The sequence below is a fragment of the Antechinus flavipes genome, chromosome 4 (assembly GCF_016432865.1).
Source record: "Antechinus flavipes isolate AdamAnt ecotype Samford, QLD, Australia chromosome 4, AdamAnt_v2, whole genome shotgun sequence".
Classification (NCBI taxonomy): domain Eukaryota; kingdom Metazoa; phylum Chordata; class Mammalia; order Dasyuromorphia; family Dasyuridae; genus Antechinus; species Antechinus flavipes.
This window is the reverse complement of record NC_067401.1, coordinates 30,415,904-30,437,769: the sequence shown is the minus strand read 5'-3', so window position 1 is coordinate 30,437,769 and position 21,866 is coordinate 30,415,904. Positions and strand designations below refer to the sequence as shown.

At 54.0% G+C, this 21,866-nt stretch overlaps 2 protein-coding genes across 3 annotated transcripts in view; one reads left to right on the top strand and one right to left on the bottom strand.

Annotated features, from left to right (window-relative positions):
- Nucleotides 1-7,130, top strand: part of FOXN1 (forkhead box N1) — a 51,080-nt gene extending 43,950 nt beyond the window's left edge. Inside the window, exons 8-9 of one of the 2 annotated variants that reach the window (XM_051992330.1) lie at nt 7-510; nt 4,765-7,130. In XM_051992330.1, the coding sequence (XP_051848290.1) occupies nt 7-510; nt 4,765-5,033 (773 nt within the window). In that variant the 3' untranslated portion in view covers nt 5,034-7,130. Of the gene's footprint in view, nt 1-3; nt 511-4,764 lie in introns of both variants that reach the window. The other variant, XM_051992329.1, reaches the window with a different exon arrangement.
- Nucleotides 7,131-9,841: 2,711 nt separating this feature from the next.
- UNC119 (unc-119 lipid binding chaperone) lies at nt 9,842-20,740 on the bottom strand. Its single transcript, XM_051992328.1, has 5 exons — nt 20,483-20,740; nt 14,611-14,724; nt 13,244-13,346; nt 12,872-13,044; nt 9,842-12,518 (listed from the first exon to the last, which is right to left on the bottom strand). The coding sequence occupies exons 1-5, from the start codon at nt 20,664-20,666 to the stop codon at nt 12,406-12,408; spliced, it is 687 nt and encodes a 228-aa protein (XP_051848288.1). The 5' UTR covers nt 20,667-20,740; the 3' UTR covers nt 9,842-12,405.
- Between the last annotated feature and the right edge of the window lie 1,126 nt (nt 20,741-21,866).

Here is a 21,866-nt window from a genome sequence, read left to right as displayed (position 1 = left end):
CAGAAGAACTGGACACTCTCATCGGAGACAAGAGTGAGAAACTCCGATCCCCTCTAATGCCCTGCCCACCCCAGGGGCTGACCAGCTCAGGTCCTGCCAGACCCATGGCATTGTGTGACCCAGCCAACCCCACAGCTGTCCCCCAGCCCCTCCACTCACTGCACCCGGCCCCAGGCCCCATCCACGCCAAGAACCCCATGACAAGCCTACTTGGGGGGCACCCGCCCTCCTGCTACCCACAGAGCTACCCCCACCTCTCACCGGCCTTGGCCCAGCCAGGGGTCCCACAGACCCTCTTCCCGCCTTCCGATGGGCATGGTGAGCTCCGGGCCCAGCCAGGCACCCCCCAGGACTCTCCCTTGCCCGCCCACACTCCACCCAGCCACGGCATGAAGATGTTGCCGGAGCCCTCCCCAGCCAGGACAATGCAGGACCCCCTCATGCCGGAGGGAGACCTCAGCACCGACATCGACACCATCAACCCCTCCCTCACTGACTTTGACTTCCAGGGTAAGCACGGCCCCTGCCCCGCCAGCTGAGAAGCCCCCCTGGGCCAAGAGAGGAGGCTTGGGGACCTCTGGGAATACAGATATGCAAATCATAGCCATTTAACCAACTTTTACAAGATACTTCTTGTACAGGATGTGCTAGGATTGGAGGAGATATAAAAAGACATATAAACTCTAGTTTAGTAGGGGGGACAGGGGACAGCTAGGGGATACCATAGTGCACAGGCCTGGAGTTGGGAAAACTCATCTTCATGAGTTCAAATCCAGCCCCAGACACTTCTTAGCTGTGTGATCCTGGGCAAGTCATTAATCCTTTTTGCCTCAGTTTCCTCCTCTGTAAAATAAGCTGGAGAAGGAAATGGCCAGCTACTCCAGTATCTCTGCCAAGAAAATCCCAAGTGAAGTCACAGAGAACAAGAAGAAACATGCACACAAATAACCAGAATTATGGTGGTCCCTAAAAGAAAAGTTCCAAGACAATCACTAATCAAAAGATTGTTTTACTTGCAATGCAAGTGAAATGTCCAGAGCATCCTTGAGGGACAAATAAGCTCAGGAGTTTTTCCCCATAGAACTTCTTTCTCATAGAAAAGCACAAAATGGAAGGATATATTTCATCCATTCTGATTTGCTACTATTGTGTCACAATAAGATACAGTTTTACTAACAGGATACAGAAGAGTGAGTGGGAATCAACACATTCTAATTGTTAAGAAACATCTCAAATACATGGGCATAAAAATAGTCTCATCATTGAGAAACTTTTTAATTCATAAGATACGTTGTTGTTCAGTCGTGTGTCTCTTTGTGACGTCCATTGGGGTTTTCTTGACAAAGATACTGAAATGATTTGTCATTTTCTTCTCCGGCTCATTTTACAGATGGGCAAACAGAATTAAATGACTTTTTCAGGGTCACACAGCTAGTCAGTGTCTTTGGGGGCAATTGGGGTTAAATGACTTGCCCAACTACTAAGTACCTGAGGCTGGATTTGAATTCAGGTCCTTCTGCCTTCAGGGTCAGGGTTCTATCTATTGCATTGCCTATCTCTGCCTTCTAAGTCCAGATTTGAATTCACATCCTCCTGACTTCTGGCCTGTCCACTCTATCCCCAAGGTCACCCAACTGTCCTTCATAAGTTATAAATCATGGTCCTTATATATCTATATCCTTAGGTAAAGATATATTAGTTTATCTTTACATACATACATATATATATATATATATTCCAGATAATTAAAGCAGGATTAGTTGATATATAATATAAGCAATTAATTATATATAGTTAAAAACCAAAACAGATACAGCGTGCAGAGAATTGTCCCACAGATAATCATTGTTGTCTATTTTGCTTTCCCAGCAATCCTGTGGTGTTTTAATAGCCAGATGGCATCACCCAGGTTCACTGAAAGTCAAACTTTCAATGTAAAAGAGAACATGATAAGAGACTTTCCAAGAAAGTACCAAGTTCCAAGGAGCAAAGATCAATCACTTTTGCTGGAAATCTAAGAGGTTTCCCTGGAGGAGGATCATTTGAACTGATTCTTGAAGGATTAGCACAAATTGAACAGGAGTTCACAGGGCAGAGGGATCTGTGGGACTTGCACATCCACTGTGTCTGACAATGTATATGATATCCTCACTTTTTTTTTTTTTTTGGAGGTGGGGGAGGATGGAGAAGGGATGGCTATAGTTTTTAAAAGATTTCTTACTGTGTTTCAGAAATCACCCCACCGATTTTCCAGCATTGTGGGAGACAGTTTGCCTAGAACTGGTGACCGAAATTAATTGGGGGAGGCTAAAAAACCATCTCTTCATTTATCTTGGTTTTTTAAAGTCCCATGAACCATTTTTGTTCCATCTTTCCGAGTCAGTCTGCTGAGCCTTCTCTTTGGTAGGAAAAAAATGGGAGTTAGTTATGATTTTTTTTCCACGAACTTTTAAACATCATCATCAATCATTATCCCATCCAGCCCAAGAAGGAGTGAAACAGGATATAGTGGATCAAGGCCCTGGACTCGGTATCCAGACATCCAGGGTCAAAGCCCAACTCAGACTCTTAATAGCTGTGTGACCTCCAGCAAGTGACTTAACTCTTCCGGGGCTCCATGTCCTTATTCGAAAAATTAGAGGGTTAGGTTCAATGGCGTCTAAGGTTCCTTCCAGCCCCAGATCTATAATCCTGTTTTTCCACCAGTGGATCCACAGGCATTTATTAAATGCCTATTATGTGCTAAAGATGCAGATCCAATTATAGGTTTAAAAACCACATTCTGAGAAGGGGTCTGTCTATAGGTTTCACCAGATTGTCATAAGATTAAAAAAAAAAAAAAAAGGGTTAGAATCCCTCCTCTGAAAGTACAGCTTAGAGCAGTGCTCAGTAGAAGAAAAAGGGGATGTGGTCACTCGGGGCTGATGAGGGAGACAATCCCTGCCTTCGAGAATCCCTCTGTCTAGGAGGCCCAGTTCTTGCCTTCCGTCAGTCAGTCAACAAGCATCTATCACATGGCAGGCACTATCGAAAGTGCTGGGGATGCACAGAACAACCAAAAATGGTCCCTGCTCTTACAGAGGTGAGAGTCACAGATAGGGGGCAACAAGCAAACCCCAATGTAGGAACACAATATCCATAGGGTGAGAGGGAGATAACCCCGCAGGGAAGGCAACAGCAGTGCTCAGGAGCCCCAGAGGCTTCTTGTGGAAAGTGTGACTTGAGCCGAGTCCTGAAGCCCTCCCTCTCAAGAGAACACAGTCCCTGCTCTCGGGGAAGTCCCTGTATGATGAGGAGGTTCTCTCTCCCAATCCTCAGGAAGTCTAAGAGGGAATCAAGATTCCTGCACTCTTAGAAACTGGATTTGAAACCGAAAGGCTCTGGGTTCACTTCCCAGCTTTGCCTCTCACCCCCTGTGCAACTCTGGACAAATTGTTCTCGGCTTCAATTTCCCCCACCCCCTTGCCCAGGCTTTGGGGGTTTTTTTATCTGTAAAATGGAATTCCCTTCCTGCTATGATACTTGATGATCCTATGATCTTCCCATTATAATAAGAATTAATAGTAATGGGCAGCCTTATCCTTAGCTTCCCAAATCATGGAGGTTCCAGAACTTTGAAAAGGCAGGATTCTCCCAGAAGCTCCCAGACAGGATGCAAGGCTAGAATGAGGAACAATAGCTAAATAGAGTTCAGCTTCCTTAGTTTTCTCTGCAGTGCAAATTATCTCACGTCCAGTAAGTTCTGTCCTCTTGGGGAGTTGATTCCCACACTGATTAAAGTCATAGGGCATTTCAACACGTCTCCCCAGAACTCCCGGGGTCTTGGGAGAATGTCAAAAACTGGCTTAGGAGCTAAAGGGAAAATGAGGTGGGATCTGTCAGTCATTCTGATTACTTTGCAAAGAGAGAGAGCTTGGCTTACACCAGGAGGTCCAACCCAAGCAGAAAAGGCCGCTGAACCAGATAATAAGGTTGTAGCTTAGAAAATCACATAATATCATGTTTTATTCTATTTTTATTTTGATAAAATTATATTTGAATCTAATTCTTGAAGTACTCGGGGGTCCGAAATGCAGCCAACAGGGGCTTGATACCTCTGATGTGATGGAGAGAAGGTTGGAGTCGGAAGAATAGCTGGGATTGAATTCTCTGATACCTACTGTGTGGCCTTGGCCATAATTTTGTTGAGGCATTTTCATACATTGGAGAAAGAGTCTTTTGTGGCTCCAGGAAGACTTGTATCTGAGTCTTGCTTCTGGGTGACCCTGATCAAGTCACTTACTGTAATTCTCTAATATTTTAAATGATAGCCCAGTTATTAATTTGCATTATTGGAGGGAGATTTCACACCTGGAGTTCCCTAATCCTGTTCTGAATCCTTCTTCCAAAAAAAGTACAGACAAAAGAGGTGACCCACAAGAAAATCTAAACCATCTGGAGAGAAATGCCCTGAGAGCCCTTAGCTAACATTTCTATGGGACCCTCTACCCTACGTCAAGCACTGTACACACAGGCTTACATTTGATATTCAGGATCATTCGAGGAAGCCCATTTTCCAGATGAGCAAGTGGTCACATGGCTATTGAAGGTTGGAGTCGGAGATTTGGATATAAGGGCATCAGGGAGGGGAGCATGTCAAGGCAAGAGCCTAATGAGATTTCTTTCTCATTTTTTGGGGCTTGATTTCATGGGCATTGGGTATCCAGAGTGAGAAATTTCCATTAACCTGCCCTGCAATTCATAGCTTCATTGTTTCTGTTCTAGGAAACCTCTGGGAGGAACTGAAGGACGACAGCCTGGCCCTAGACCCGCTGGTGCTGGTCACATCGTCCCCCATGCCATCGCACTGTTTGCCATCCCACTGCCTGGCAGGCTCTGGAGGCAGTCCCGGCGAGCTGGGCCTGCAGGGCAGTAACGGCCCCAGCGGACTCAGCGACCTGCATCTCACTACTTTCTACTCAGCCTTAATGGACCTGGACCCGGTGGCCCCGGCCTACCTGAACTCCAGCTCCAAGCCCATGGGACTAGTGTGAGCCATGGCACGGCTGCGGCATGCCCCAGGGGCCGGGTCTCTGTCTGGGGAACACCGGATCCATCACCTTTCCCCTATGAAGGAAGGACAGAAGGCTCCTCCCTCCCCTCAAAAAAAGAAAAAAAAAAGGGGAAAAACCCTTTAAAAAAAAAAAAAACGCAACGTGACTTTGCCAAGTTGTTTTTCAGGCAAAAGGCCTGGGAACTGCCTTTGCTCTGGTCCTGCTCTGCCACCCCTGCCCCTACCCTCGAATGGGTCTGCAGCCTCTGACTTAGGGCCTTGAACACCCTGTTCTTTTCATTAATTCACCTCTCAGGGTCCCCAAGAACTCTCTAAGATTCTCGAGTGGCAAATTAGTCTGCAGTGAGGGGATTGGGGGGGGGGGGTTGTATCTTCACTGAGTCCCCTGCACAATAGCTTAGGTCTGCTCAAAAGTACATACACAACACTCCTACACGTGTGAACATGCATACATGGGAATGCACACACATGTGTATATGTCCCGACACCGAAGGGATCCATGGTCTCAATCTGGCAGGTCCTCTGGCCCCCCGTGAAGATTTCATAAAAACGCGCCTCCTTGTGTAGCTAATACGTGAGCCGTGTACATATCCAATTGTGTCTGTGACATACATGTGCACCCACCGTACACATGGCTTGTAGACATCACGTGTACCTTGCACGGAATACTCGTGACCTGCAATTATGTTTGCATGTGTGTGTATGTACACACATAGGATTACTTCGACCTTCAATGGACCTGCAATTTCATCATTTTAGCAACTTTAGTGGTCCGCCAGGGAAGGTTAAGACAAAGCCTTTTGTCATTCTTAGAGGAGGCGTTCGGCACATGTAAATCATGTGTGTTGCAACATGTACACACGTGTTCCGTGTTGTGACGGATAGTGTGTGATTGTGTATATGTATTCCATGTAAAAGTACAAATCAAACATTAGGTGCCTACTATGTGCCAGGCACTGTCCCAAGTTCTGATAGCCACGAGATTCACAGGGTATGTGTAGAATATACACACATGTGAGTGTGTATATATGTATATAGTGGCGGGCTTTGACTTAGTATGTGAGCCACAGGTACACATATGTGTCTATAACACGTGTGTATGTTGTGGAAAGGAAAGAAAGGGAGGAAGGAGGGAAAAAGAGGAGAGAGAAAGATCAGATACTAAGGCAAAGCTACCAATAGGAATCTGCCTTTGATGCCCATGTTTGGTGGCATGGGCTTCCCCGCACCCCTACATGCCCCCGTCCCGCCCCATCCCTTCTCTCCTGGCAATATTCTCTATTTATTCCCCAGGGTTCCTCCCAACAGGACAGGGAAGAAGCAGGCGTGCTTTTTTGCACAGTCCTGGATAGGAGGAGACCCTTCCGAGTCATCACAGTGTTGGGGTCCTGATACTCCTGAGGGAAGGGATGGGGCAGCCACGTCTGCTTTGGCAAAAAAAGAAACAGCCCCAAGCCGGATTCCTCAGGGAAGGGAATTAAAAGGCAGGCAAGCTCAGAAACACGGACACCACTGAAACTTGAAACTATCCTTACTGATTTGGAGATTCATGGCGGAGGAAACCAAAGTCTTCCGGGTCTCTTTTCTTCTCTTTAAAGGAAGCTACGTAGCTTAGAAATTCACCTACTTTCTTCCCACTCTTAGAGTGGGCTTAACTTCTGGGGCGACTTTGGGGCGGAGACTGGCCCCTCTGATCTTAATTGCTGCGAAGAGGGCGCCCCGACTCCAGTTCTACGTTGCCACATTAGGAGCCAGCTGGGCCCGGAAAGGGGAACTGGAGGAACCCCCGTTTGGTCTGATGTCTGGCACCTGGATCCGCCCAGTTGGGTCCCGCAGGGCCAAGTCTCAGAGACTTTTGCGCTCAGCCCCGCGCACTCTGCTGCCGAGGCCGCTTGGTCTCCCACACGAGGGAGCTGGGCCTGGGTCCGTGGGGAGCCAGCGGGGGCTCAGCTTCAGGCCCAGCCAGCTGCAGTGTGCCGGGAGCACCCCGCCCCACGATCCCCTCGGCTCGCTGCCAGCCTGTACCACGCACCGTAGAAATAAAGTAAACCTCTGTCTTCTGGGCTGTGCTCCCTTCATTTCTGGTCCCTCCTCCCCGGCGGACGCGCCAGGGTCCGGCTGACAGAGGAAGCCCGGCCGTCTCCGGACACTGGGTCCCCAAGGGTTAACGCCCATAACTGAGGAAGACCTGGGGGGGACTCCCGGGACTCCTGTCAGTCAGTTAACAAGCATCAAGCCCTCACGTGCCAGAAGTTACCGTGCAAACAACCGCGCCGCAGAAGGACCGGCCGGGGGCTTCCGCGAGAGCAGCGGGAAACAGCTTCCCAGGGGCCGTTCCCAACGGAGGCTACTCCGGCGGGGAGGTGGGGACCGCTCGTCCCCCGGGCCGGGAAGGGAGGGCCGGGATCCGAGCAGAATCTGGGACCGCCCTTTCCAGGTTCCAAGGGCCCCCCCACTCCCCGCCTAACCTTTCCCTCCTATCCAACGCTTCCTAGCCCTAGTCGGGTTCTCTTCTGCAGCGGCCATCTCCTTCTGCAGCTCATTTTACAGATGGGGAAACTGAGGCAGGCGGGGTGACGTGACCGGCCCAGGACCGCTCAGCTGTGCCTGATGGTGCACGTATAATGCGCATGTATCGGCAGTGTTATCGGCACTGTTTCTATAGGAATACGCATGGAAACACATATGTGCATGTGTGCAAACACACACAAACTTTCCCGGAGACTTGGAAACTTGTGAAAAACTCCCGAACGTCCTCAGATGTTCCCTCCTGCAGCATCTTCCCAACAAGCCCGCCGCTGGTTTGTGCGCCTGTGCTGCCCCCTTCTGGCCACTCCCTCCCACACAATGTACCTCCCTGGAAGAAGTGTGGGCTGTCATGTGATCGATGATTGATAGAGTGATCATGACGCCGCCTGTCCCAGACCTCATTAGGAACAGGCCTTTTCCTAGGATCAGAGCGCTCCAGGGACCTCCTCGTTCGAATAGCCCCCTCCCCCTCCTCCTTCGAACAGCCCCTCCCCCCCCTCAGCCCCCCTCGTGTCTCCCTCCGGGGAGGGGATGGGTCCGGGCCCTGGCTCCCCATCAGGCCGTTCGCTCCCTGGGAACTCTCCCTGCCTTTGTACCGTCCGCACTCAGCCCGAGCCTGGCCCGTAACAAGCGCCCGATAAATGCCCGGCCAGTAAGTGACCGACCCTGCGCCAGAAGCCGATCCCTGGGATATGGGGCCCTGCCCCGCAGCGGGGACAATCACCTCCCTGCGTGGGAGCCAAGAGCCCGAGGAAGGCCCGGGGCGTCTCCGAAAGCAGAACCGCACCCCCCGACGGGACCGTTAGCGGCCCCGGCGCGGAACAGAGCGCACGCTGCGAGTCTGGTACCTGAGAAACAGAAAGGAAATTTAATGGATCTGGAAGTTAAAAGGTCTCGATTTCAGAAACTGGAATATGACCGAATTCTGATTATGGCAAAACAACAGTCAAATTCATGAAGCTTCACCCGGAGCTCGAGCGAGCGGCTCGGGGACCCGACGGCCGCTCCCGGACGAGGGAAGGGGCTGTTCCCGACACACAGCGGGTGGTTGAAATGGTGCCCCCGGAAAGGGAACACAAACTGAGGCGTCCCGAGAAGGGGCCGGTCCGCTCCCTACCCCAGCCCCTTGGTGACCGACTCAACGGCCCAGCCAAACGCTCCGACTAAGCTCTAGCCCAGCCCCGGCTGCCTGGGCAACAGACTGTTGGAGCGGGAAGGGCCTTGGAAACCAGCCCACCCCCTACTTTACAGAGGACGCCGAGAGCCAGAGGTAAAGTGACATACCCAACGTCACAGCTAATTAGCAGCAGAGCTGGCTATGATTCCTACCATGTCCCCGGCCCTGGGGGCAGGCCCTCCAAACTGAAACTAGATCCCCCCATTACTACAAGCACCCTCCCTCTGGTCCCCAGCCCCTTGGGGGTGTCACCCCGTCCTGGACCCTGCCTTCGCACCAAATCTCCCCTTTCTAAATAATAGACATAAAGTGCTTTGGAAACCTTAAAGCATCGTGTTACCAATCATTGTTACAAGAGAGTTTCCTCTGAAAACATACCCACATACCCTGTGGAGAAGTGAATGTGTCCTTTTGTGTGTACTGTTCTGTGTGTTTGCTGTGGCTCCCCAGGGGAATGGAAGCCCCCCAAGGCGGGGGACCAGACAGATCACTTTTGCCTTGATGTCACAGTGTAGCTGCTTAATAAAGATTTGTCGGATTGAATTAGAAAATACGCTCTCCCCTTCTTAAGTCTCTTGCACCATTCCAGGAGAAAGAGAGCAGTGTTCCTGACGGGCCCTGGGGCTTAACTCAGAAGGAACCTCCCGATTCCATCACAAAGCCTGGAGCCTCTGAGACAGCCATTTCCACTGGGTGCCCACCACACACACACACACACACACACACACACACACACACACACACACACTCGCAGACACGGTGGCCACCCACTGCTCGTACTTGGGCAGGGGAACTAGGGTTTTGCTTTTGTGCTCAGAAAGATAATAGATCCAGAGCTGGAAGGGCCATCAAGTCCAACCTCATTTTACAGCTGAGGAAACTGAGACCCAAGGAGGTCACACAGGTAATAGTAAAGGTTGGGTTGAATGCAATTTGACTCCAGAGACAGTCCACTAATTCTTACCATAGTGTCTTTGTCTGCCATGGCCCAAAGGGCAGATGAACACACTCCCTTCTCCCCATGCACTGAGTGCTACACACACACACACACACACACACACACACACACACACACACACACACACACACACACACACACACCCCTTTCCCCCGTTCCCCGTGTAACAAGTTTGTTATTGTCTGGTTCTCTCCTATAACCTTGGAAGTCAGCCCTGCATTCAGGCCGATCCAGAGACCTGCCCTACGTGCCAAAGAACTGCCCTGAATACAGATGCCTCCTGTACCCTGAAGCTGCCCATTCTTCCGCCTCAATAATTCCACAAGGGGAAATCCCTACCAGTCTCTTCCCTCAACTTTCCCACTGCCCTTTCAGCCCCCTGCTGTCCTGGGTACAGCTAAACCTCCCTCGGTTCTGCTGGTTGTTAGAACCTCGGACCGCCGATCCCAGACATACAAGAGATCTCTTTTTTCATTACAGGGATCGTTTTCCCTTCCCTCCTACTCTCTCCAGGTCTCCTGGGTTCAGGATTAATTCTTCAGATAGCCTTGCTCGCCGCTGCCCACCTTACTGGTACAAGAGATGGAAGAGATGGACAAATGTCCTCATTGCCCAAACTCTCTCTACCTGGCTCATCTGGAATACCCCTTACCCTGCTTCTCTTTGCATCTATGGGTCTCAAAGAGATGCCCCTGGGAAGCCAAGAATCTCTTCGTTCCTTCATCAGACTTTTACCCTAGGACGTATCCCGACTCCCATTTCCTCCGACTCGATCCTGTCCAATTTCCCCCTCTGTAGCCATCCCTGCCCGCCTTCGGTAAGCCCCATTGGAAAGTAAGCTCCAGAGGGCAGAGATTACCAGCCTGCCTGCACCTGCACCCCCAGCACTTTACACAGTGCTTGGCACTTAGTGCTTAATAATTCACGGGCAAGGACAAAGGGAGTCTGGGAAGAGAGTTAAGAAGGCAAAGACAAGACAAATGGTCCTGCCAGTCCTGCAAGGAGAGAAGCCTAGAGCAGGCAAAAGGGCTAACGAGGGCGATCCTGTTCTCTTTTGATGGTGGAAAGAGTGATGGGGAAAACACATGAAGGAAGGAGAGTCTGAGCAGTAGACAGCTGCAATGGGTATATTCTGGTCCCAAGTCTAACGGTGAACCACTTCCTCTCTCCTGGTCGGTTCCTTAGACGTAAAATAAAGGGGGTCGGCCTCTAAGGGTCATCCCTCTTGTCCAGGCCCCAAAATAAAGGGGGTCGGCCTCTAAGGGTCATCCCTCTTGTCCAGGCCCCAAAATAAAGGGGGTCGGCCTCTAAGGGTCATCCCTCTTCTCCAGGCCCCAAAATAAAGGGGGTCGGCCTCTACGGGTCATTGCTCTAGGTCCCAAAATAAAGGGGGTCGGCCTCTAAGGGTCATCCCTCTGCTCTAGGCCCCAAGGTGTAAATCAGAGGCCCACGTGTGGCAGCAGGTCAGGCCAGCTCAGAACCGGGGCAGTCTACAACTTCACGAGGAGCCTACCTCATCCTGCTGTGCTCTACATGCCCTATAGGCTTTGTTTCCAGCCTGACCCTTCCTGAACAGCTGGTGCAGAAGATGGCTGAGGTTCTTAATTTGTAAAGTGAGAATGCTGGACTCATGGGTCGCTGAGCTCTGAAACAAGACTCCTGGGATCCCAGACCTCACAGCAGCTGGAAGGAGGGGAAGGAGCCCCTTTCTCTCTCTGTTTGGGAGGGAAAATCTCAAAATCCCGGGGAGTCACTGAGCTTGGCAGTCTAATATCCAAGGGGTGTCCACCCTGACACTGTCCTCCAGACAAGAACGACCTCTGCTGCTCCTGACTAATTTCTGCCCCCCTTGTACTTTGCTACAGTGTCCATCCAAGAGGAAACAGCCCCAGGCTTTAGGCCCAAAGACCTGACTCCATTTCCCTTCTGAGATAAGGTGTCTCCCACCAAGGCCCGGCTCTGTTCCCCTCTTAGATGGGACACTCCAAGCTGGGGCCTCCAGGGGTGAAGCACCAGTCTGGAAGGCCCAGAAATGGCAGGAGAAGGGAGAGATGGCTCCTGTGCTGGGGCAGGATACGGAAGCACGGGGATGCTTCTGGGATGGCGGGGCTGAGGTGGGCCGAGGGAGGCCGCCCGGGGAGCGGCCGGAGAATGAGAGACGAGTTTTAACACGAGGTCCCTTCCCTGGGAAGCCACTGGGCGGGAAGAATGAGAAAGGTACGAGGAGAAGCATTAATGGAGGGGGCTGGCTGCTACTGTTTCCAACTCTCCCCCTACCAGGTTGGAATGGAAGCGGAATCCCTATCCCCCATCGCGCTACCCTATGTCGAGATGATTCTGCCAAACTTCTCCAGTGCCTGGGACCCCCAAATCCTGGCCCAGCGGCCTCCCCTCAGCCTCCCCCTCGCCCCGGAGCCTCCCTGGGGACATGTCTTCCCCAAACTCATCGGAGACCCCGCAATGCACCCGTCGAGCATCTGGGGGGAGGCCGGCAGGGGAGAGATGGGAGGGGCCCGTTTCTCACTCCAGGATCAGGGCCCCCAAGACTTTCAGCAGAGGGGATGTGTGACAAGGGAGGACCCGCCCCCACTCTCCCCGGGCAGGAAGGGGCAAGCACACCATCTGCTCGATGGAGGGAAGGGCCAGGAACCGGGGTGGAGGGAGAGTTGGAGGCTCCGTCTGGGGGGGTCACGGCCCCCCGCTGTACGAATAATCCGCCTTGTTGTGCATCACCAGCTTGTTGTCTACAAAGTAAAAGCTGTCGGACTGCGTCTCGTAGGGGTGCCGGATCATCTCGCTGACTGCAAGAGACAAGGACCGCGGGTTAGGGGCCATTCAGAGCAAGGAAGGACCAAGACCTCGGGATGGGCGTCCACCCTCGGGGCAGCGGCCTCCGGGACACAGACGCGGAGAAAGGGCCCTCTCTGTAACCGGGGGCCCTGGTTTGGAGGCAGGGGAGCCTCTCGTGCAAAAACCGAGACTACTTTTAAGGGACTGAGTGGGAAACGCAGGGCCTAAGAGAGGCGAGAGCCGTCAGCTTTACCCCCGTAGGGGAAATCACTGACCTTTAAGCCTCAGTGTTTCACCCCGCCACCCCTCACCCCAATGTAGAAGCGGGGAGGACGGGGTGCCCACAGAGGCGCCCCCAACGCACTTAGCTCCTCCGACAGCGGGGGAAACTCGTAGATGTGTTCACAGGTGTTCTTGCTTCTGGGGATGCAGAAGCCAAACTCGAAGTCAAAGCTCTTGAGAAGTTGGTTCCGAAAGTAGTGCCTCTCGATCATCCGGAAATTATTGATGGGCTTGTCTCCCACTGTGAACTCCACACTGTGAAAGAGCGGGGAGACAAGGGGCAGCATTTGGGGGCGGGCTCTTCCCCTGGGCAACAGCCCTCTCCCCAGGACAGTCCCGGGGCTCCCGGCCCGGCTTTCTGGAGCCCCTTAAAGCATGATGCCCTCAGAGGGCACAGCTCGGGGGCCTCCCCAACCACAGCCCTCTCCCACACCCAGATTTCCCGGCAACTCACGTGGCTCCAACCTGCCGCAGGCGGAGGAAAGCTGGGGTGAACTGGTAGCGGACAAAGCGGCCGGCATTGGGGTCCACATCTCGCCTGTCGCTAAGGTCCCTTTCTGCAATGACCCCCGCCCCGGTACCCTGAGGTCAATGGCTAGTAAACCATCCCTCCCATCACACAGCCACCAACTTCCCTCATCCCCCTCACCCTTCCCTTCCCCACCCAAGAAGACGGAGCCCTGTTTTAGCTTTCAGAGTTGCACCGGCTGTGGGAGGTCCGGGCTGCCCCCGACCCCTGCTTCAGAACACACTCACACACATGAACACACTCTTATACACATAATATGTGCTCTTACACACATAAACTCTCCCAAACACACAAACTTCCAGACACAAGCCCCTTACACATACACACTCACACCTCACAGACACTAACATACACACTCTCTCCCTCGCTGTCTCTCTGTCTCTCACATATACACATACATACATTCTCACCTTCATACATAAACACATACACTCTCCCACCTTTGTCTCTCTCTCTCTCTCTCTCTCTCTGTCTGTTTCTCTGTCTCTGTATCTCTCTGTCTCTCTCCTCTCTCCCCCGTCTCTCTGTCTCTGTCTCTGTCTCTCTTTCTCTCTCTCTCTCTCTGTCTCTCTCTCCTCTGTCTCTCTCACACACACACACTCCTTACATCCTCCTTCTTACCTAAAAGCCCTGATTGATCTCTCCCTATGCTCCAAAATGATCCAATTTTTAGTGTCTCCTGACTTCCCTGTCCAGAGCACCATCCCAACCTCATTCCTCACCCTCAAGGATTTGGAGGCAAAAGGAAAAGAGAAGGGCGGCGGGCCCAGTCCCTGGCTCACAGGCTCATGGGAACGGTGTTGTTCAAACAAGCACGAGAGCCTCCCCCCGGCCGCACTGTGCTAGGTGAGAAAGGACTGTGTATAGAACTTGGCCGAGGAAAGGCCCATCTCACAGATGAGAAGCCTGGGCCCAGAGAGAAGTGATAGTGTCAGAGATATGAAGACGGAGCCCTCACTCGATGAGCTTTTCTATCAGAGGCAGGGGGCTGGACGAGATGATTTCCCGAGGCCTCCCCCAGCCTGTGTCTGAACCCTCACTCCTCCGGGTGGCCAGTTCTGCTGTAAGTACAACGGGGCTCGCAGGGAGAGTTTAAGAATGCTTGTTGACTGAATATTGATCACAGTCAGTGAGGACTCGGGGAGGAGCAGCCACAGCTGGCTCTGGAGCCGGAGGCAGCTGTGAGACCTCAGGCAGGTGAATGGGGGCCCTTTCCCCCATGAAGAATTCCCAGCAGGTGAGTCTGTACCACCGCTGCTACCCCCCTTCCCATGAAGCCCCCTCATCCTCACCAGAAGCAGGGGGCTTGCTGATCTCAAAAAGGACAGTGCCCGACTCCATGTCCCGAATCTTGAACCTGGTGAAATCAATCTTGTAGATGTTCTCCTCCGGAGAGCAGAGGTAATCTGTGGCGGGAAGGGAGTGAGGGGAGGAAGAAGATGGCCGGTGAGATCAGAGGCCTTGGTGGAAAGGTCCTTGTGTCTTTTTTTTTGGCTGAGGCAATTGCAGTTAAGTGACTTGCCCAGGGTCACACAGCTACAAGTGTTAAGTGTCTGAGGCCAGATTCGAACTCAGGTCCTCCTGACTTCAGGGCTGGTGCTCTGTCCCCTGCACCACCGCGCTGCCCCCCAAAGTTCCTTTTTCATGCAGAAATCACCTCCCTTTCTAGAGAGCGGGAAACTAACGTCATGAGCCATAACTAAAGGAGGAGAGCCACAGCACCAGTCCTCTCATTTTAACAGAGGAGAGAATGAGACCAGAGAGGTCCCAGCTCTGCAGCCGAAAGGACCCGAGACCACCCAGTCCAACCCCCTCATTTTAAAGGGGAGACACACTCTGTGTTCTAAGACCCTCACAGCTCTAACAGCGAATTCCGAAGCTCCCTTCCGGCATGGCAGTTCTGCTTCAAAATTCCTAAAAGTCTGGGTTCTAAGTGCGGGCAGAAAAGGGGTTCAGCCCATCTCCCGGGACCCCTGGGTCTGATGAGTGGAAGCTCTGGGGTCTGAGGGAGGAGATACACAGCTCCCTGTGCTTGGGGAGCTCCCAATCTTAGGGGAGAGAGAGGATGGAGAAACGGGCCAGTTTTATGGACTCCCACGATTTGCAGATGCGTGTCAGTGATCTCCTTCTGGAGCTCTATCCAGCCGCTGAGCGCTGGGGGAGCAGGGAGGGATGTAGGGGTGGCTAGAAGCAAAGGGAAGGGAATAGACACCGGCTGATAAGTCACCATAGATGCCCGGCACTGGGCTAAACACTCAATAAATATCTTATTTGAAGGAAGAGGCTAAAATTGAGGAAGTTTAGAGGAAGAGGAGAGGGCTCCCTCTGGGTGAAGGCCAGGAGGTATCCGGGAGCTAAGTCATTAAGGGGACACGATTTTGTGGGACCTACAAAAGGTCTGAAACCCGCCCCCCGGCCACTCCTTTTAAAGCTAAGCCTTTATTTTAAATGTATGAATTATATATAGAGAAATAGCCACTTCTGAGTAGGGTTTTCTCACATTAAAAATGCTTGCATTATATATATGGGTATAGAGACTCATCTATGCATATATAAACATATATATTTGCACATATACTTAAATATGTATATATCTAAATATGAAGACCCTTACATACGTATACAAATATACACATAAACATGTGTATAAAGCAATACACTATGTGGAGAGAACATACAATATCCATAAGAGTGTTTATGGAAATACAAGTATTTTTGTTGCAGGAAAACCTTGCTCAGAGGCATTTCTCTGAAGGTAAATAATTATGCATATATGTTTTAAAGTATATGGAAAGGAATAATTCCGTGCCCCGTAGCCCAGGCAGCTGCCCGTGCTGCCATCCTTGCCCCCTTTCTCCCTGCATCCCAACAGGAAGAGATCGCAGCCTCCTCCCATCTCTTTTGCCCCCCTCTCTCCCATACACACACAGAGCACAAAATCTCTCCTGGCCCTGAGTCACCAGTGCCCGGTCGTCCCTTTATAAGAAGCTTAGCCTCCCTTGGGCCAACCTAAGCAGATTACCGGAAGCTATCAGCTGACTGAATGGAACTAGAACAGAGCAATGTCATGGGGGGCAGGGGAGCCTTGGACCCCTCCACCTTCCTCTCGCCCACTCCAAATCCCTTCCCTGCTGGAGGAGCCAAGGGGCCTTCTAGAGTTGGGGAGATATTCCCCCTCCCAGCCTGGCCCCGTGCCCACAGGCAGGAAGGGACCCCCAGCTTCTGTGCAGAGCAGCTCCTAACTCTTTGTGCTCAGATCTGGTCTGGATTTAATCTCCCTGCTTCGATTCTAGGGTGACCAAGTTCTGGTCCGACCCCCCAGGTCCAACCTCCCGGGCCAGAGGAGGACACTTTAACCACCAAACTTCTCCGAAAGCTCCAAGCCTGCCCGGCCTCCCTCCGGGCTACCTGCTTCTCTCCTTCCTCCAGAGGAGGGGAGAGGACATGGTGGGGCTGGGAGGTCCATGGGGACCCTTGAAGGAAAGAGCCCAAGTGTGAACGTCAGTGACAAACAGGAAGCTGGAGTCACTGGGGAGCTGCTTAGGCCGATAAGGAAGTGCCTCAAGTCGAGAGGCAGCTTAGGACCACAGCTCTGCTCCGGAAGGGTGGAAGGAAATATTAGCCGGCCCTGAGAATAACCTCCCTCAGACGGGAGGGCGGGCCTGATGCAGAAGCCACAATAACCAAGACTGAGCCTCCCTCGGCCTTGTCCCCAGCCTCAGAGCCCTCAGAAAGGGCAGTTCTCGTGGGAACCACCGACCCCCACTTCCAGATGTTCTCAGCCCCAGCCCCATCCTGGCTCTCCTTCGTGGGGATGGGAGCTTGCAGGGAGTCCCGGAGTCCCCGGCCCCCAGCCTGGTCTTCTCTCTCTGACGAAGGGTTTGGGTTTTCCCAAACTGGTCAAGGCTGGCCCCTCTCCCAAAGACCAGCCAGGGTACTGCAGCTGGGAGACTCTATGCCATCCTGCTGCAGGAGTTACTTCCCATTTCTGGCCCTCCTTCTCCTTCTTAGTCAAATGAGGGGGCTGGGACCAAAAGCTCGGGTCTGAGCTTCTCTGTAATAATCTCTCTCTAATCCGGGTCCCATAAAAATGACAAAATCTTAGCCTCGAAAGGGACCTCGAAGACTTACTTCTGCTCACCCTCCCCTAGGTCTGATCCCTTTTTAGGAGGAACACACCATTCCCAAGAGGCCTCAAGCGCTGTGGGCCCAGAAAGCCAGGAATTCGGCCCTCCTTCCGCCCTCCCTCCAATCTCTGCTCTCTGGGGGGGAGAAGTCCAACTGTAACAATGGTGTCAAAAGAATGGGGAAAGACCGAGGGTGGAGGTGCTTGGGAGCTGCCAAAAAATGGCAGAAGATTGGCGTACAAGGGAATGGGGTGCTCTGGGGGGAGTCTCCGCACTGTCCCTTAGTCCAGGGTGCTTAGGTCACAAATGCTTCCCCGTCCTTTCACCCCTCCCCCCAACTCCCCAGCCAAGAGCTCAAGGCCCAGGACAATCTTGGAACAGCTGCTATCAGCAGCCAAGCCCAAGAGGGGGGAGGATCTCGGGAATCCCTGGAAGACTGGAGGAAGGGGGAGGCCTGGAGGCAACAAGGGAGAAAGCTAAAGGGCAGAGGCTGGCTAGATGGGATTAGGGGGACTGGGAGTGAGGCGTCCCAGAACTGAAGGGAGGAAAGTGGTCTGGGAGGAGCAGATGGATGGGCTAACTGAAAAGAGAACAGGAGCAGGGGCCACTGGCTGCTTTGGACTGGGTTTGGGGGGATTTGGGTTTTTAGATAAGACTGAGGTGGGGATGGAGACTGAGGCTCAAAGAGAAGAGATGAATCTAAGTAACTAAGACAAGAAAAGGGGTCTTCTTGAAAGAGAGAAGGGCTCTTTTGCTGCTCTTCCACTTAAAACTTGTGACTTTGAACCGGTCCCTTCATTTCTCGGAGCCACAAGAGCCTCATCTGTAAAATGACGGGGTTGGAACACTCCATCCCCAATGTTTCTTACGCTCTCAATGCTGTGATTCTATGAAATTGACTTCAGCTAGCTGAAGAGAACAGAAAATGGCTGCACGTGAGTCAGAAGGGACTGCAGTCAGACCCAGAGAAGGGCTTTCTGTAGCCCCTTTGGCCACCGTGGCCCCTGGAACGTAGGAATGAATGAATGAAAGGCAAGGCTTTGGAAGAGGGCCGTCAAGAAGGCCATAAATCAAAGTCAATTGGGAATGGAGGAGGCGCTCGGTCCTTGGGGTGATGACAGCAAAGAGAAAGGGAAGAAAGGAGAGGAATGCAAGACAAGAAGGGGAACCTCTAAGTTCTGTAAACCCCCCCCAAGGTGGATCAGAGCCTTCTCCAGGGAAGTCCCTTCTTAGAACCCGTATGCTGCCCATAGCACCTGAAGCTTCTCTCCAGCAACCACAGAGGGTTTGCATTCGACTGCAAGCTCCTTGAGGGCCGGGGCTGGCTGTTCTTTCTTTTCCCCTGTGCCCGGCACACGAAGGTGATCAATGAATACCCACCCGCTGACAGGGTGACCTTTCTCCCTGCTCCAGCACGATACACACATTTTCCTGTTTTTTCCCAGTCTGGGGCCGAATGCCCAGTGTCCCAAGGAAAGGGCCCGGCCCAGGCAGGCCTTTCTCCTGGGTCAGGGACCAAACCCCAGGAAGGTGGGGAGGAAGGGGTCTACTCCCAGGCTCCAGAAAGAAAAGGCCTTGTTGCTTAGTGAAGGAAAGAGAAGAACCCTTGGGGAAGTGGCTGCACCCTCCCATGCACCCCGACACGGTGTGAGCCAAGCAACATCGCCCGTCGGAAGCTACCCAACTTACCCTCTAAGCCCTGGACTAGGGAGTGGAGATGGGGTCTGTGCGACATTCGAGTCCATAGCCCCAAAGGGGCCCAGGGCCAAAGCATTGCTCCTACCCATAGTGCTCGGCTTCCCTGCCGTAATGACAGACCTGTCTGATATTACCTTGCCCCTCCATCCGGGATGGTCGGTATGGGAGAACAGAGGGGTCCCAACCTTGGGCGTCAGTTCCCCTTCCCACAAGGCTCTCTCCCTCAGACCTCTTCTGGGCCCTCATTTTGGCCCTTAGCGCAGACCGCCCAGTGACACAGCCTCTACCAACCGTTATGTAACTTAATGGGTGTGAGCTGGGAGCTCCCTGAGAGATGAAATTGCCTGTTTGATTATGGGCAGACTCCCTGTCTCATTCCTTTTTCCAGATATCAGGATCTTGGGGAGGAGGAGCTGAGACCCAAGATCATCCCTTCAGGGGCATCCTGGCCCCAGGACCCAGAATTCTTTTTTGGCCAACTCAACATATATCGGGGGCAACAAGCAGGGGGCTACCCGGAGACCCCCAGCTTTGAATCTCCAAAGACAGCATCCTCAAAGTCAGGTGGAAGCCCCCCAAATGCCCATCTGGGGACGGGGAACTGACAGGGAAGGCTTGGGCACAAGCAGTCCCTCTCCTCCCACGAAAAGGGAGATGTTCTCTCAGGCCGGGGGCACGGGGCCAGTGGCTTAAGACAGAGAGATTAGTGTTCAGGGTCACGTCATTGACCTCAATCCATAACAAGCAGATCAGAGGCCGCTCCTGGGGCTGGAGGAGGGGGATGGCCCGGAGGGGCGACCCCAGCCCAGCAGCTGGCTGCCTCTGCCGAACTTCTGGCAAGAACTGGTCCTAAAGCCCACGCTGACCCCGAAGTGCCTCCCCTCCACAGCCGGCGCTCCCGCCCAGAAATAGAGAGAATCCATTCGGCGGGTACCGGGCTCTCCTTGAAAGTCTAGGTCCAAACCTTGCAGGAGAACCCAGCTACTCCAGCCCCTCCTCAAACCGAGGGCACGGAGGGGAGGGGAAAGCCCACCCTCACTGCCGTGCCCCGGTTGGGGGCGGGAGCACACCGGGGGGCTCTCGGCAATTTAAGAGCTATTTTCATAGCGTTAGGAAGGAGGAGAGGGGAGGAGGGAGGCCGGGGTCTCCAAGCGGAGAAGATGGGTGGGGCGCAGGGTGGGGAGCCCACGAGCCGATGGAGGGGCGAGGCTACGGCTCACCGATGGGGTGGAGATGCTGGGGCGAGGGGAGGGGCGCGCAGGGGTCTCCCCGGGGCCGCATCCCTCCGCCCCAGCCTCGGCCCCGACCCCACTCCCCGAAGCCCCCACCCCTCCCTCACCGCACGTGATGCGCTGTAGCCCCAACACATCCTCGGGCCCGATCAGCGCCTTCCGCCGCAGCGCCAGGGGCTCCGGCTCCGATTCCGACTCGTCGTCCTTGCAGCCCGCGGCTCCCGGCCCGGGGTCCGACCCGGCCGCGGCTCCGGCCCCGCCGCCGCCGCCGCCGCCCTTCTTCACCTTCATGGCCCTGCTCCCGGCCGCCAGCTGCCCCTCGCACCGCCGCGGCCGTCCGGCGCCCGCCCAGCGGGGAAGGGGAGGCAGCGCGAGCAGCCGGGCTCTGGCCGGCCCAGCCCGGCCTTTCTACTTCCCCACCCCGCCCCACCCTCCCCCCCGCGGCTCCGGGCCGCCCCCTGCGCCTGGCCCCGCCCCACCCAGGTACCTGCTCTCCGCCCCGCCCCCAGGCCCGCCTCGCTGCGCCCCCGGGACCTACATCCCCGGCCGTCCTCCCCCGGCGCCGCCTCCTCTGCCCAGACCTCCCCCCGAATCCCCCTCCCCCAGCTCTCGCTCCCCCCCGAACGCGCAGGGAACACCCTCTCCCCAGTGCCAGCCTCCGTGGGAGGGGAAAGGACAGTCCGTGTGGGAAAGCAAATGGCTCAGAATAACGTTCGGAACTGGCAGGGAGGCCTGGGCGTGGGGGAGGCGGCCGGGGCCATCCTGGGCAGGGTCCCTCCCGACCGGGGAACAAAGAGATCCGGGAAATCCTGTGCCAACCGGCCTAGGCCCCCGAGGGGCGCCTTCATCTGATGAGCGGGCTCCGACGGCTCCAGGAAGTCGCGTTCTAGTTCCTGGAACCCGGACTGCCTGCGGCCCGCTCCAGAGAAAGGGCCTGGGGAGAGACGGAGGCGGCGGGGAGGGGGGGGGGGGGGAGGCAGGTGTATCTAGATCTGAGGGCCCAGGTCAACCAAGTGAAAGGGAAGGGGGAGGGGACAGGGCACCCAAAGGCCCGCTGGCATTTCACTTGGGCACTGCCAGCTCTGGAAGCAAAGAAAGGGAAGCTGCGAAGGCCAGTTTCCCTTCTAAGCGAGGAGGCTGAGACTCAGACCCAGCAGCCACGCTGGACAGCAGCTGCTAAGCTGCTGCAAACTCCCCTCCGAGGGACTCCGGGGCTTCCCCCCTCCCCAAGGCCTGGGTTTCCAGGCTCTCCCACCACTGCTGCCTCAGCCATCCCTCAGCGGGGCCAGGCGCCAGCAGCACATATTGGTCCTTTCCTGCCTGCACCCTTCCAAGGGGCCGGAGGGTCTCCCGTTCTGTGGCTTCTCTGCCCACCTTAGCCAAGCACATGAAGAAACCCCCCAACGGTGGTGTGCCACCATTGTGTAGCCCAAGTCTTAGCTTAAAGATCACTTTAAATCAGAGTGAATAAAGCAGGCAAGTCATGGCGGA